General features: G+C 33.8%; 1 protein-coding gene across 1 annotated transcript in view; it reads left to right on the top strand.

Annotated features, from left to right (window-relative positions):
* The window catches only part of MAP4K5 (mitogen-activated protein kinase kinase kinase kinase 5), a 112,258-nt gene that overhangs the window by 45,917 nt on the left and 48,756 nt on the right, over positions 1–17,585 (top strand). Inside the window, 6 exon segments of the mRNA XM_030319073.1 lie at positions 4,839–4,929; positions 5,421–5,485; positions 9,109–9,164; positions 14,359–14,406; positions 14,490–14,532; positions 15,311–15,383. Coding sequence (XP_030174933.1) covers positions 4,839–4,929; positions 5,421–5,485; positions 9,109–9,164; positions 14,359–14,406; positions 14,490–14,532; positions 15,311–15,383 — 376 coding nt within the window.

Raw genomic sequence — 17,585 nt, 5'->3', positions numbered from 1 at the left:
TCTGTGCCTTCAGCAAGTAGAAGATCACATGACACAAATTGTAGTTCTTGATGCATAGAGGTCAGTTTTCTTAGGAGGGCTATGGAGAGGCTGCCAGAGGTTAGTCCCTTAGAAAATAAGTGTCATTAACACAAATAGAAAGTCCAAAGAGAAAATTGATTTTTAAAAGAAGATACTGGTATCTTGGGACATATTAAATTCAGGGGGCTAGCAAGACCTCCAGAAGGAAATAACAGGTACTTAGTCAAAACTGCAGACATGGGGCTCTGTATTTCTCAGCTAGTCTCATCTTCACATTGCCTAAGTATGAAGAATAAAACTTCTCTTTTTTGAGAAAATAAACTCCTCAAAACCCATTTATACATGAACAACAGAGCTGGAACCTCTAGGCCTGAAGCGTCTGAATCCAGTGGATTTTATGGTATATTTCAAGGAAAGGAAACAGTAGTCTGGCATCACCCAATCAGAAGAATAAAATAAACCCCAATTTAGATCATTTTGAAGAAGCTGATATAAGCCATCAAAGAATAGCTACTTCTGTAATAAATAACTACATTTAGCTTATCTGCCTTTCAAGATAGACTGCAGAAATATTATCTTTATGTAAGTCTGTTCCATGGTACAGTTTCAATTCAAAGAAGATTCTAACCCCTTTGGATTAAATCTTAAGACAATGGTGAATCAGATATATGAAGAATATATTAAAAAATAGAGTTTATTCACTTAATATATCAAAGAAGCCGCAGTCCTCAAACATCTGAGTTATTAATGACCTATTCTTGTGAACTCTAGTTTCCATCTACAACTGTAAAAAACTGTTGCTTAGCCTCACCAAGGCCCCACATAGCTCACATAGCTTCTGCTGAGACCACAGTTGTGGGGTGGACCTCACCTAAATTTCCCCAGGAAATAGTGGTTTATTATTAGTATTAGTTCAGCCATATTATTGGCTTTTATAAGTCAGTTTAAGAATTTAGACACCATTAAGAAGTTAGGCATCATACCGGGTGTTATATATAGGGGATGAATCACTGATTATAGTACTATATGCTAACTAGGATGTAAATTAAAAATAATTAAAATTAAAAAAATAAAAGGACTTCACTGGAAAAACACAATTTTTTTTTAATGTTTATCATTTTTGAGAGAGAGAGGGAAAGACAGAGAGCAAACCGGGAAGGGGCAGAGAGAGAGGGAGACACAGAATCAGAAGCAGGCTCCAGGCTCTGAGCTGTCAGCACAGAGCCTGATGCGAAGCTCAAACTCACAGACCGCGAGATCATGACCTGAGCTATATATAACCCAACTGACTGAGCCACCCAGGCGCCCCTGGAAATAAAAAAAACCTTTATATTATCTGTGGCTCTGCTCCCTTCCAGGGGCACAGGCAGTGGAAATTGCCCATATGCAATTTTGTGTGTTCTGAAAAATGGTACAAATATGGTTTAAAATGATCATAAGAGGGGCACCTAGGCCCCTGGGTGGCTCCGTTGAGCGTCCGACTTCAGCTCAGGTCGTGGTCTCGCAGTTCATGAGTTCAAGCCCTACATCGGGCTCGCTGCTGTCAGCACAGAGCCTGCTTCAATCCTCTGTCACCCTCTCTCTCTCTGTCCAGCACCCATTTGCACTCTCAAAAATAATAAAGAAAGAAAAACATTTAAAAATAAAATAAATAAAATCATAAGCATGTTTAGGCTACTGAGGTGAAACATATTCTGTTTAAAATTTTATAAAAAAAAAAAAAAAAGAAGTTAGGCATCATTTGTGAAGTTACTCCTGTGAGAAAATCTGTTCTAAATTCCAGACTTAACTGAAGCATTTTCAGCACAGTTCACATATGACTTCTGTGCACATTTAAAAGTGAGTAGACTGAGGGGCGCCTGGGTGGCTCAGTTAAGCGTCCAACTTCGGCTCAGGTCATGATCTCTCAGTTTGTGAGTTCAAGCCCTGCATCAGCGTCTGTGCTGACAGCTCGGAGCCTGGAGCCTACTTCAGATTCTGTGTTTCCCTTTCTCTCTCTGCTCCTAGCCTGCTCATTCTCTCTCTCTCTCTCTCTCTCTCTCTCTCTCTCTCTCTCTCTCTCAAAAATAAACATAAAAAAAAACAAAAAACAAAAAATGAGTAGACTGAAATCCAAAGAGTAGTATATATTAACAAAGTAAGGTGATTCTTTACTCTTCTTTCATGTGTAATTCAGAGCTTCCTAATAAAGTGAAGGATAAACTAGAATCTAGCCTGCTTGTTGGAGATTAGCATGTGTAAAGAATGTTTTAATGCTGTAATGGAAAAGGCACTCCTCACAGAGGAGTGAGATACAAGGAGAAACAATATTCTGGTGCCCAGGAGCAGACAAAGACAGTCTGTGCACCTTGGTGAGCAGGCTTTTTACTGTAATTTGCAGGATTTACTCCCTACTTCTACATAAATTGATAATGGGAAACACAGATCATCATCTGTTTTAGATTATCTCCATTAAGCCCCTTCTACTGGCAGATGATTATGAAATAGGGTGTTTTGTTTTTGTTTTTGTTTTTGTTTTAGAGTGAAATCTTGCCTTTTACAACAACATGGATGGATCTAGAGGGTACAATGCTAAGTGAAATAAGTCAGAGAAAGACAAATACCGTATAATTTCACTCCTATCTGGAATTTAAGAAATAAATGAACAAAGAAACAAAAAAAACAGACTTAACTATAGAGACAAACTGATGGTTACCAGAGGGGAGGTGGGTGACATAGGTGAAAGGGATTAAGAGCACAGTTATCATGATGAGCAGTGAGTAATGTATAGAATTGTTGAATCACTATATTGTATACCTGTGTATAGAATTGTTCAATCACTGTGTTGTATACCTGAAACTAACATAATGCTGTATGTTAACTATAATTAAGATAAAAACTTGAAAAAAAGAGACTACTATACAAAATGAAGTTTGATGGTATGGTGACAGTGCCATTTTAGGTGGTGTTCCCATAATAATTACGAAATTCCCATATCTAACCTGTATTTCATTTTTTTAATTTATTTTTTTTAATGTTTACTATTTTGAGAGACAGAGCGAGTGAGAGAGAGAGACCAGTAGCCGGGAAGGGGCAGAGAGAGAGGGAGACAGAATATGAAGCAGGCTCCAGGCCCTGAGCTCTTAGCACAGAGCCAGATGTGGGGCTTGAACTCACTGAGAAATCATGACCTGAGCCAAACTCAGATGCTTAACCAACTGAGCCACCCAGGCATTCCTAACAAGTATTTCATTTTGTTAACTTTTCCTGTATAACTCAAACAAGTTTGTGATAAATTGGCAAACATGAATAAATTGGTGATAAATTTGTGATAAACGTGATAAATTGGCAAACAAGTTTGTGATAAATTGGCAAATATGAATAAGAAGAAAGCAAAATTACTTTTTTTTAATGTTTATTTTTTAGAGAGCTTGTGAGCGGGGGAGGGGTGAGAGTGGGGGACAGAGAATCCAAAGTGGGCTCTGTGCTGACAGCAGACAGCCGATGTGGGGCTCAAACTCACCAACTGCGAGATCATGACCTGAACTGAAGTCAAGACGCTTAACCAATTGAACCACCCAGGTGCCCCTACTTTTTTTTTTTTTTTTTTAAATTTAAATTTTAGTTAACATGCAATGCAGTATTGGTTTCAGGAGGAGAATTCACTGATTCACCACCTCCATACAACACCCAGTGCTCGTCACAAGTGCTCTCCTTAAGACCCATCACCCATCTAGCCCATCTCCCACCCACCTCCCTCCATCAACCTTCAGTTCTCTATTGTTAAGAGTCTCTTGTGGTTTGTTTCCCCTCTCCTCTCCCTCCCCCTCAACTCCCCATATGTACATCTTGTTTCTTAAACAAGGAACCCCCCCATTTTGTTTCTTAAATTCTGCATGTCAGTGAAGTAAAAAAAATACAGGCTCGAAGGGGTACATTCACCCCAATGTTTATAGCAGCATTATCAACAATAGCCAAACTATGGAAAGAGCCCAGCTGATGAATGGATAAAGAAAATGTGGTATATATACAATGGAATATTACTTAACCATCAAAAAGAATGAAATCTTAGGCACCTGGGTGGCTCAGTTGTTAAGTGTCCGACTCTTGATTTTGGCTCAGGTCATGATCTCATGGTTCTTGGGATCAAGCCCTGTGTTGGACTCTGTGCTGACAGCACAGAACCTGCTTGGGATTCTCTCTCTCTCTCTCTCTCTCTCTCTCTCTCTCTCTCTCTGACCCTACCCTGCTCGCATGCTCTCTTTCTCTCTCTCAAAATAAATAAACACTAAAAACAAAAGACAACAACAAAAAGAGAATGAAATCTTGCCATTTCGTGGCATGAACTAGAAAATATGGTAAGTGATAAGTCAAGCAGAGCAAAATTACTTTTAATTTTACCGCCTGGACATAAAACATTGTGTAAGTTTTTTAAGATATTTCTTTCTTTATACATATGTATTTATATAACATATATAAAATACCTCTTTTTTAACATAGCATGAACATATTTTCATATCGAAACATGTTTTAACTGCATTATATGTATAACTGTGCCATAAATTATTTACTCATTCTTCCATTAAGTCACATTGTAGAAAACATTTATCTCTGTGCACATCTCCTTCAGAAAAAAAAATTTTTAAGTGAAATTATGAGTTCGAAGATTTTGTGTATTTTTAAGGCTTCTGCTTTTTTAGAAAGAATGTAGCAGTTTATATTCCCTTATATTGAGTATCTAATTCCTCATCTCTAACATTTACTGTAAAGTTTTCTTTTTTCCCATATATGACTCAAAACGTAACTTTGTTACTAAGTTTTATCATTTTGTATTTCAGGAGATGATTTTTCTTTGATTCAACAAGAAATATTTATGGTTAAAGAATGTAAACATTGCAACATTGTTGCCTACTTTGGGAGCTATCTCAGGTAAAAAAAAAACAACAACATCTGCTCTCCTTGAATTTTGTATTTCTTTACTACCACTCTCCCTGCCTTTCATGTAAATGCTATTATACATATAAAATTTTAAAGTTATATTGTCTGAAGTTCTAAAATTTCTCAGGTTTTCTTGTAGTCTCCCCTGTTATATTAATAATGACATCTCCATTTATACATTTATACCTTATCTGACAATAAATATTATGAATGATTACAAGTGTTTTATCGCATAAAACTTATGCTAAACCATTTAAGATGGGAGCAAAACTGAAGTTACTCTGCTCTTCTGAATCTGGAAGAGAGACTGCCAGGGCAGTTTCCTGTTCCACCCTGTAATCCATTCTGAACCTTGGTGTGCTGAAGAGTGAAAGCCTTCAGGGTATTTCTTTCTTTCTTTTTTTTTTTTTAATATAATTTATTGTAAGGGTATTTCAGTGATTGAGAATTACTAGCTAATATAATTTTCTTTCTCTTATTAGTCGAGAAAAACTGTGGATTTGTATGGAATACTGTGGTGGCGGATCACTTCAAGATATTTACCATGGTACTGTTCATTTGACTTTACATTTTAAAAACAAACTTTGAGTTTAATGATTGTTGTTTTACATTTCTAGTTAACCAGGGATGTTGATGGGTACATATACCGTTTTTACATTGTTCTATTCTGCTCCTGCAGTATTGCATAAAAGAAATCTAAACTTTATTTATTTATTTATTTATTTATTTTGGTTTTTTAGTAAATTTTCTGAAACCTGATCTGAGAAATCCAGAAGTTCTTATACAGTCCAAATTTTGCTTTTTAGATGTAGTCTCTAGGAAATCTTATGTGTGTCTAGGGAAGTATTTTATCTATATTTGAAACTGCCTCAATTTTTGTAAATAAGAATTGAATTACAAAGGTTAACTCTCACATAAAAGAAATTGTATATCTATCTTAGAAATCACTTAACCTAACTAAGAAAACAACTAGGTTTAGTTGTTGATGTATTTTTGTATTAAAATGTATAATTTTCAGGGCACCTGGGTGGCTTAGCTGGTTAAGTGTCTAACCTCGGCTCAGGTCATGATCTCATGGTTCATGAGTTTGAGCCCTGCTTAGGGCTCTGTGCTGACAGCTCAGAACCTGGAGCCTGCTTTGGATTCTGTGTCTCCCTCTCTGTGGCCCTCCCCCACTTGTGCATGTGCGCTCTCTCTCTCTCTCTCTCTCTCAGAAATAATAAAGGAATAAACTTTTTAAAAATATTGAAAAAATATATTTTCAAAAACTTGAAGTATTTTATTGAACATTCTGTTAATTTAGGCAGTTTTCTGAGTTGAATTAGATATTATCCATAACCATTTAGAAATAGTCTTTGTTTTGGCTCTACAATTTAGCTTCCAATTTGTTTTGTTTTTGACAGTTTCCTGATGTTTTAGTTAATGAGACTAAACACAGATCCTTATAAAACAATTTCTATTTTCTTTATTTAACTAAATATGGAATAGTAAAACTCCCATGGCAACTTTGTACTGTATAGTTTATTAAGAATTATCTGAAATATTTTCAAACATTTTTATGCTAAAAGCTTTATGTGACAGCCTTATCAAATTTCAGTCATCCAGTTAACAAATACCACCATAGTAGATGTAAAAATAAGTGCTCTTCAGGTGTAAATAATATTTAAATAATTTAAATAATTTCAGGTGTAAATAATATTTAAATAATTTGTAGCTTGTAGAGCTCAGATTGTTAAAATATCAGTCAGTTGGGGTGACTCAGTGGGTTGAGTGTCCACCCCTTGATTTTGGCTCAGATCATGATCTTACAGTTGCGAGATTGGGTCCCGCACTGGGCTCTGTACTGAGTGTGGAGCCTGCTTAAGATTCTCTCTCTCCCTCTCCTTCTGCCCCTTCCTGCTTTCTAAATAAAAAATAATAATAATAATTAAAAAATTAGTAGAGCAATGGTTAAATAAACTATGTTGCACCTACAATATGGAATACTGTGAAGCATTTAAAAAGATAAAGTAGCTCCGTTTATATCCACTAGCTGTATCTCCCCAAGGCCTCTTTTTAAATGGAAAAACTAGATCATGAAAAATATGTATAGCATAACTGATAACACTTAGACATTTAAAAATATAATTTTTTATATTCACATTACATATGAATGTTAATGCACAACAAAATGAAAAGATGTGTCCCAAATGGGTAAGTCATTACCTCTAGGGGAGAAATGGGACTCCTAAGTAAAATTTTGAATTATAATGAAAATGTACTGATGTATTATTTAATTATAAATTAATAAATATAATAATTACCTAATTCTGTCACAACAAATAACCCATGACCAAAAAAAATAGTTGTGATTGATGTCTAAAGTCTGGATACTTTTTATTTAAAATAATTTTTAGCACCACATACATACTACAATTATATAAAATATTACAGAGTTTTTAAAACAAGAACAAATCCATTTTTTTACACACTAGTCATTTTCCTATGTATTATATCATGCTAGAATTATTGTTCTCTTATTTTACCATGTGTCGACTTAAAAGAATTATTGGTACGGGCACCTGGGTGGCTCAGTCGGTTGAGCATCCGACTTCGGCTCAGGTCATGATCTCGCAGTTTGTGGGTTCGAGCCCCGCATCGGGCTCTGTGCTGACAGCTCAGAGCCTAGAGCCTGCTTCAGATTCTGCGTCTCCTTCTCTCTCTGCCCCTCCCCCACCTGTGCTCTGTCTCCCTCTGTCTCTCAAAAATAAATAAATGAAAAAAAAAAGAATTATTGGTAGAAAACAACTCTGTGCCACTCAATTTAAAATTCTTTCCTGTGATTTTTAGGAAGAATTGTCATTTATATGAAAAGTTTTTATATAATGATTATCATTTTTATTCACACTGACAGAACAAGAACTCAAGAATATGGATAAATAAACCTATATAGCTGCCATTGTTTTTACTACTTCCCCTTTTAAACTTAATGAATAATTTAAGACATTAATCTTACTTCTTGATATTTCTACTTTTCATTACTAAACCTGATATTTTTTTAGTTAAATTGAATCTAAGAAGTGTCCATCCCTGTATATCGTATACTAGATAGCAGTAGAAATCAAGAACATGTATACTTAAAATAAACTGTTAATAAGATGATGCCTTCCCTTCTTTTATTACTATTCCATCAAGTTACTAGGAATCAAAATTTTATGTTCCTGAGTAGATGTAGAGAGCCAGTGATTAAAATAATACAGTAAAATATCTCTCTTGAGGAACGATTATGTGTAAGTACCTGATTTGGTTTCACTGTCAGCAAACACCAGATTTCAGATATTCTCTCATAGTATTGGAAGGCATAATTCTGAAGTGTCTGGTTAGGTACTTACAGAAAGATCTTATATTTTGTAATAGAGACCTGGTTGTCAGAAGTAACCTGGTTGCTTTTTAAATTCTTAGATAAGGTACTGGATCAAGCCTTCCTGTTTGAAAAATATAGGAAAGGATTATACTAAAGTAATATCTTGATCTTTATGTGTATGATTCCTCTTGGTATATTTCAACAATTGGTCTCTTATGGTTCTCCACTCTATATAACAATAATTCATTACATATGTTTATTTCTTTTCTTGGTTTTATTTTAGAGAAAATTTTCAGGATTAAGATCATGTCTGTTGTTTTCTATAGACTGTCCTATGGTGCCTACTACTGCACTTTGCAAGTAATGAATGCTTATATTTTCACAGACCAAAGTTGTTATGGAGTAAATCTTCTGTTTTTAAAGTACATTTTAAGGTTCTCAACTTTCCTTTTGTTTTGTTTCCTGATTATAAGAATAATGTGTGTTCATGGTGAGAAGCCATCCAATTATATACATAGAAGTTTTGTTAATACTTTGTCATTTTTTTAAAGATTACTTGTTTATTTTTGAGGGAGACAAAGATAGTGTCAGTGGGGGAAAGGACAGAGAGAAAGGGAGATAGAATCCCAAGCAGGCTCTGCACTGTCAGCACAGAGCCCAACATGGGGCTTGATCCTACAAACACTGAGATCATGAGCTGAAAATCAAGAGTCGAACAGTGAACCAAGTGAGCCACCCAGGCGCCCTAATAGTTTGTCATTTTTAAGATGGACTGTTTGTAATGTGTTATTGACATGTGTAACTATGTGGTCTCTCTTTTTTCCTAGTTACTGGGCCATTATCAGAATTGCAGATAGCCTATGTATGCAGAGAAACTTTACAGGTACTACATTTGCTTATGTGGATAGAAAGGCAGTTATAGTTTCACAGTTGAAAACTGCAAAATGATAATCCCAAAAGAAAAGAAAAGAGAAAATAGGCTCCTCATTTAGAAGATCAGCAAGTAGTAATTTTGTTCATATCTTTTAAGGCATATTAGATTAGGAATTAATTCGTGATTACATTTTTTATTTTGGTAATTTATAACTCAAATTGTTAATTGATGCTTCTATCCCTACATTTCCTAGATTGTGTAATTTGTTTAGAAATGAATTTGGTGTTCTATATGTTTTTCTTCTGTATTTTAGAAACTGGGAGATTGACTTGATTTAAGAGAAAACTAGTCATTTCTAAGTATTGCTTTCCTCATGCTTTAGAAGGCATAGCATACCGTGTCAAATCTGAATGTTAAATATATGAAACATAAGAAACACATGAAAGTAAATTTTGCCAGTATATGTATGTATATATGAAATATATGAAAGTAAATTTGTCCAATATATATATGTATATTTCTGTAGTATTCCCATAACATGGAAATGTACTTTTTTGTGTTCACATAAAATACAAAACTAATCAGACACTCATAGCAGAGAATTACTGACAGATTGTTTTTCTTTGTGTTTTAATTTCCGAAGTTCATTGCTTTTTTTAAGTAACATATAGTGGAATATTATTCAGTCATAAAAAGGAAGGAAATCCTGTCATTTGTGACAACATATTTGAAGCTGGAGGACATTATACTAAGTAAAATAAGCCAGGGACATAAAGACAAAATACTGCATGAGTCACTTATATGTAAAATCTAAAACAGTTGAACTCGTAGATGCAGAGAGTAGAATGATGGTTACCAGAGTTTGGGGCCCGGGGGTAGAAATGAGGAGATGTTGGTCAGAGTATAAAATTACAGTCATATAGATTGACTGATTATTAATGTATAGCATGATAACTACAGTTAATGCTGTATTGAATATTGGAAATATGTTAAGAGAGTAAATTTCAGGTGCTCTTGTTATAAAAAAAAACATAGTAACTATGAAGAGATGATATGTTAACTAGCTTGATTCAGATAATCATTTCACTATGTATATGTGTATCAAATCATGTTGTACACCCTAATATATAAAATTTTTATTAAATAAAGTTTTTTAAAAAAATAAAAAGGGCAGAGATTGTCAGAATGGAAGAAAGTAAAACCCCACTAGATGCTGCCTGTAAGAAATGTGCTTTTATAAAAACACAAATAGGTCAGAAGTAAAAGAAAAGAAAAACATACGTCATACTATTGAAAAGAAAGCTGAAGTGGCCATATTAATATCAGACAAAGTAGACTTCAGAGCAAAGACTATTACCTCTTTAAGGCCACTTCATAAAAAGCATAACAACCCTAAATGTTTAAGCCACTGATAACACAGCTTCAAAATAAATGAGCAAAAACTGATAGAACTTCCAGGAAAATAGACAAATCCACAGTTATAGTCACCTATACCCCTCTCACAATAATTTTGAAGAGCAAATAGGCAGAAAATCAGTAAGGATGCAGAAGACTTGAACAGTACAACCAAACAGTTTGACCTAACTGACATTTTAGTCTGACCAGTAGTGTGATACATATGCTTTTCAAGTGGGCATAGAGCATTTATAAGATAGACCATATTTGGGGTGATAAAATATGTTTCAATATATTGTATAGGATTTAAGTCATACAAAGTATATTCTCTGACCACACTGCAATTAAATTAAAAGTCAACAGAAATATTTCTGAAATATCTCCAAATATGTGGAAACTAAAGCACTAAACTAAGTTAAGTAACCCATGAGTCAAAGAAATCAGAAGAGAAACTAAAAAGTATTTTGAACCAAATGAAATGAAAACAACACATCAAAATTTTGGGGTGTTACTAAGGCAATACTTAGAAGGAAGTTTATAGCACTGAACATCTCTATTAGAAAGAAAAAAAGGTCTGAAATCAGTATCTTCAGCCTCCATCTTAAGAAATTTTTTAAAAATGAGCAAATTAAATCCAAAGTAGGCAGAGGAAGGAAATAATAAAGATCAGAGTGGAAATCAATGAAATAGCAGAAAAATGAGAAAATCAATAAAACCAAAATCTGACCCTTTGAGAAGATCACTAAAATTGATAAACCTCTAAGAGAAAACACAGTTACCAGTGTTAGGACTGAATATAAAGAAACTACAACAGAATCTATAAATTTTGAAAGAAAAGGATATTCAGTTCCCAGAGAACATTATGAATAGCTTTCTGTCAATAAGGGCCTACAACTTAGAAAATATGAACAATTTCCTTGAGAGAAATCACTGAATAATTCTGTATATATTCCCACAAAGAAAACTCCAAGTCAGATAATGTGGATGGATAAATTCTACCAAACATTTAAGGAAGAAATAATGCCAATTCTACACAAACTCTTCTAGAAAATTGAAGAGTAAAGGGTGCCTGGGTGGCTCAGTTGGTTGAGTGTCCGACTTCAGCTCAGGTCATGATCTCATGGTTTGTGGGTTCAAGCCCCACGTCGGTATCTTTGCTGGCAGTTCAGAGCCTGGAGCCTGCTTCAGATTCTGTGTCTCCCTCTCTCTCTGCCCCCCCCCCACTTGTGCTCTGCCTCTCAAAAATGAATAAATGTTAAAAAAATTTAAAGAAAAGAAAATTGAAGAGTAGAGAATACCTCCCAAATCATTTTATGGGCCACCATTGCTCCAAAACCAAAACCAGATAATACTGCAAGAGAACAAAACTACAGACTAATAATACCCTTCATAAACACAGATGCAGAACTTTAAAAGGAAAATAAAAGATTAGCAAAGGTAATCCAACAATATATTTTAAAAGATAACACATCATCAAGTGAGGTTTATCCTAAAGTGCAACTATGATTAGCATTCAAAAATCACTTCAAGTAATTAACCATAGTAGCAAACAGAATGAGAAAACTACATGGTCATCTTAAATAGACACGGAAAAAACATTTGGCAAAATCCAGCATTTGTTCCTGATAAAGATTCTGAGCATACTAGGAACAGAAAATTCAACAGAAAACTTGTTCAACCTGATAAAGAACACCTATGAAAAACCTACAACTAAATCATACTTAATGGTAAAGGACTAGATGCTTTCCCACCAAGATCAAACAGTGCAAAGATGCCTGCTCTCCTTCTTTTCAACATTGTATTAGAGGTTTCAGTTAGTGCAGTAAGACAAAAATGAAATAAAAGACATCCAGATTAGAAAGTAAGAAGTAAAACTGTCTTTATTCACAGACCACACAATCATGTGTGTAAAAAATGGAATAGAATCTACAAAGTAGCTTCTAGAACTAATAAGTGAGGCTAGAAAGCTTGCAGGATTCAAGATCCATGTACAAGATCAATTGGACTTCTATACACTGACTACATTCAGAACTTTAAAAAATAATACTAACATTAACAAAAATATGACATTCTTAAGGGAATGTATGTGACAAAAGATACATACAACCCCCGCATACTAAAAACTGAAACTGCTAAGAAAAATTAAGACCTAAGTAAATGGAGAACTATGACATATCATGGATGTGGAGACTCACAGTAGTTAAGATGTCAGTTCTCCCCAGGTTGACCCATAGATTCAGTGCAGTCCTGAGGATCTTGGCTATCTTAGTCAGTTGAGCATCTGACTCTTGATTTCCACTCAGGTCATGATCCCAGGGATGTGGGATCAAGCCCTGTGTCGGGCTCCACACTGAACATGGAACCTGCTTAAGATTCTCTCTTTCTCCTACTGTCCCTCTCCCCTGCTCATGTTCTCTCTCCCTAAAATAAAAATTAAAAATTAAAAAAAAGACTTATGAAACTATAGGAATCAAAACATAATGGTATAGGTATAAGAGTAAATAAGTACCTCAATGGAACAGAAGGACCAGAAGTAAATCCTATATGGATGGCTGATTTTTAACAAAATCGAAAAGACAAATCTGTGAAAAAAGTACAGACTTTTCAATAAATAGTATTGGAATAATTGGACATCCCTATGCCAACAAATGAACCTTAAGTCATACTTCATATCATATGTAAAAACCCAAAAGTAATCACAGACCTAAATATAAACCCTAGAACTAGAACTTCTAGAAGGAAACAGAAGAGAATTTTGCAGTCTTGAATTAAGCAAAGCACTTTTGGACATAACACAAAAGTTTGAATGAAAAAACTTGGTAAATTAGACTTTATCAAGATGAAAAACTTCCATTTTTCTAGAGACACTTAAGAGAATGAAGAGAGAAACTGCAGACTAGAAGAAGGTACTTGCAAAGTATATATCTGATCAAGAACTTGTATCCAGAGTCCATAAAGAACTCTCAAAATTCAGTAATAAAAAAAAAATAAGAGCCTAATAAACAAATGGACAAAATATTTGAACAGACACTTCACCAAAGAATGGCCAAAATTAAAGACTGACCTTAAGAAGATTGATGAGAATATGGATTAACTGGAACTCTCATATACTGCTGGTTTCAATATAAAATGGTACAGCTGCTTTGGAAAACAGTTTGGCAGTTGCCTAAAGGTTTAAATTTATTAGCACCATACAATTCAGCCATTACACTCCTAGGTACCTGGAAGGAAAAAGTCATACTAGTACTTTTATATGAACCTTAAGAGCAACTTTATTTATAATAGCCGAATGCTTTAAACAACCCAACCATCCAAATGTCTATCAACAGATGGGTGTGTAAACAAATTGTTGTATATCTGTACAATGGAAATAATAAAAATGAACTATTGATATACACATTAACAAGGAATCTCAAATTAATTATTGTGAATGAAAGAGACCAGACAAAAAAAGAATATACTGTGAAAGTCAGTTTATGTAAAAGTCTGGAAAATTTAAATCTGTAGTAATAGAAGGTAGAGCAGTATTTGTGTGTAGGAGGGACTTTGGAGTGATGGATATGTTCCTTATCTTGATTGTGGTGGTGGTGGTGTTGTAAAATATTTCTGATTTTTACTAGAAAATGAATTCGAAATCTTAAAATACAGTAAAAAGAAACTGATTAGTAAAAAGAAACTCTTCTAGATTTTTCCCCCGCCTCTGAAGAAGACATTTAGTTTTTCTTATTCAGTGAGAATTTAAATAGAAAATATAGGCATTAAGTTTGCAGCTTTGCTAATGCATACTTTTTTTTTTTTTAAACTTCAGGGTCTTGCCTATTTGCATACTAAAGGCAAAATGCATAGAGATATCAAAGTAAGTTCATTTAATATACTTAAATAGATAATTTTTGAAGGAATTTGTGATACTAATTTAATAGTATTTGTATTTTTGTTTAGGGTGCAAATATTTTATTGACAGATCATGGTGATGTAAAATTAGGTATGTTATTTCAAGTCTCTCACATTTTTCCTAAAAAATTTAGTAAAATTTTAAATGAGAATTAACATTATACAAGTTTAATATTCATATCAAGAACCACAATAATGTTCAAGTTTTGATCCAGTAATTTTACTCCTGACACTTCTGTTTAAAGGAACTTAATCCTAAAGATAAAAAAAAAAATCTATATTCATAGGAGTATTGATTAAACACTGTTTATATAGAAAGAATTACAAACATAGGACTAGCAATAGAGAAACTGTTAAAACTGTAATAAATCCACTTATGGAACATTATTCAGTCATCAGAATAACAGTTAAGGAGAATAAGAGTAGAATCCTGAGGTGTTACTTAAATGACAAAAATGAACTATACGTATAATCAGTTTTTTATAACCATGTGAAACAACAATAAAAAAGTATTATAGAGAAAAAGCTTTTTAATGGCACCAAAATACTACCCTAGTTGTGTTAGAATAAAAGGCATCCATATGGGTGGTTTTTTTTTTTTTTACCTTTTTTCCCTTAATTAAACTTCAGTATGCTTGTAGTAAATTTTTTTATTAAACTATGTTCTTTATAAAGTATGTTTTATTCTAATAAAGTGCCAAAAAAAATGATTTTCCTTTAATGAGCATGTTATAAACCAAGCAAGAAGAGATTTCGGGATTCAATTTATATATATTTCCCTGGCATGTCGTGCCTAAGGGTGAAATTTAGAAATGTTGGTGACTTTGTTGAAAGAACTAAAATTTTGTCCAATTTTTTTTCCCTACTAGCTGACTTTGGTGTGGCTGCAAAAATAACAGCTACCATTGCAAAGAGAAAATCTTTCATTGGCACCCCTTACTGGTAGATACTATGATTGAATTTTGTGCATTTTCATTTCTTCACAGTTAGTGATCTGCATTGATACTTAGTAAGACAAGTGATAATACAAGTCTGGAGATTTGCATGCTCCTTGATACTATCATACTTCTGATTGGGAACTTTAATACTCATTTTTATTGTTCAGCTTTCCCTGAGTTAAAGTGCTAATAATAATTCCTACTGTCTCTGGGATTTTGTATTAAGAAGACTCATAGGTATGAGATTTTTCAAAAGAAAGACTTTTATTATGATCTCTTATCATTTTGTTACCCTTTTGGTATTGATTCTGTTTTAATATAGGATTTCAATTTCTGGTTGTTTAAAATTCATGCATCCTACCATTAGTCTCTATCAGCTACCTTCCTTTTAACGCATCTTACCAAGTACTGACAAAACGATCTTTCTAAAATGCTGCTTTCATCAATGAAGACAGATAATTGAAATATAATAAAAAACCTAGTAATAAACCTTAATACATAAAATAATTTAGTGAAATTATAAAAGATAACATTTAAAGTTTGTAAAAAAGCTTGGATTTTTTTAAATAGTGTTTGAATAATATATTATTTGGAAAGAAATTTAAAGTCACTCCATACCGCATATCTAATGCCAAAATAAATTGTATATGGAAATAGTTCAATATAAAAGTGAAACCAAAAGAACTATCAGTAACTATCAGCTTTAAGAGTTAAGTAAGCCTTTCTTGGCACAAAAGCATAAAAACATTAAAGGGTAAAAGTGATAGATTTAACTACATGAAAATTTAAAATGTCGTGCGTATCTACCAGCTTGAACAAAAGTGAAAGGCAAGTAACAAGTCAGGAAATATCCTCTAAAATATGTATGACAGACTAGGTTTTAATGTCTTTAATGTATAAGTTCTTAAAGTATTTCATTAGAAGCAGAGTTATTAAAATAATACATAGAAGATGTCATAAAATATGAAAAATTGTTTCCCCTAACAATGACCAAAAATGTAAATTAAATAAGTAACACCATTATTTTCTTTCAAGTTGGAAAATATTTGGAATCATGGGTAAACCTATTACTATCACTAAATATTTGACAGTGAAAGTAGAAATTGATAGCATAATTTGAAGGATAATTGGCAATAATGTTTTCCCAGAAACCTTTAACTGTGCTTGTATTCTTTAGTCTTAATTCTGCTTGTAGTAATTTATCAGAGAGGCATAGAAATTGTATGAAGAGCTTTATTACAATACTTTAAAGATTGAGGGGAAAGTATGCATGCACATGCAAAAGGAATTAGTTAAGGAAATTGTGTATGTTTATGCAAATCAGTGGAGTAAATTGCTGATATATAAAATTCCTGTTGTAGGGGCACCTGGGTGGCTGATGTCAGTTAAGCATCTGACTCTTGATCTCAGCTCAGGTCATGATCTCATGGTTCCTGAGTTTGAGCCCTGCATCAGGCTCAGCACTGACGTGCAGAGCCCGCTTGGGATTCTCTCTCCCCTCTCTTTCTGCCCTTACCCCTCACACACACTTTCTCTCTCAAAATAAATAAATAAACCAAAAAAAAATTTTTTTTAATCCTATTGTAAAAGATGAATAGGCAATGGATAGGTTCATGATATACTATTATTCAAAAAGCAAGATTAGGCACCTGGGCATCAAGGACTCTTGATTTTAGCTCAGGTCATGATCTCGCAGTTTGCGAGATCTAGCCCCATGTCACAGGGCCTGCTTGGGATTCTCTCTCCCCCCTCTCTCTGCCCTTCCTTGCTTGTATGTGTGTTTCTTTCTCTCTCTCTCTCTCTCTCTCCTCTCTCTCCTCTGTCTCACACACACACACACACACACACACCAAATAAACTTTCAAAAAAGAAACAAGTAAGATTAAAAGTAGCATAATGTAATACCATGTTATAGAAGATATGTGTGTGAATAAAATTTATGGATGTAAATATGTGAAACAATGGCTCTCTTTGGGTGGGATAATGTTTGACATGTATTCTTCCATGTAGGCCAAATTCTCTTTGTCAACACGTATCAATTTTAACAACAGAAAAAAAAAAATAAATATCACTTAAATAAAAGTTAAAAGAAAACATGACTAAGTTAGATTACCTATAGAATTTCTTTTATCACATGCCTGTTTCCTTCCTCAGTCTCTTGCTGTGACTTTCCTCCCCTGTGAACAGTCTTCTCTAGTCAAAATTT

This window comes from Lynx canadensis, chromosome B3 (genome assembly GCF_007474595.2).
Source record: "Lynx canadensis isolate LIC74 chromosome B3, mLynCan4.pri.v2, whole genome shotgun sequence".
Lineage (NCBI taxonomy): Eukaryota > Metazoa > Chordata > Mammalia > Carnivora > Felidae > Lynx > Lynx canadensis.
This window is presented reverse-complemented; position numbering and strand designations above follow the sequence as displayed.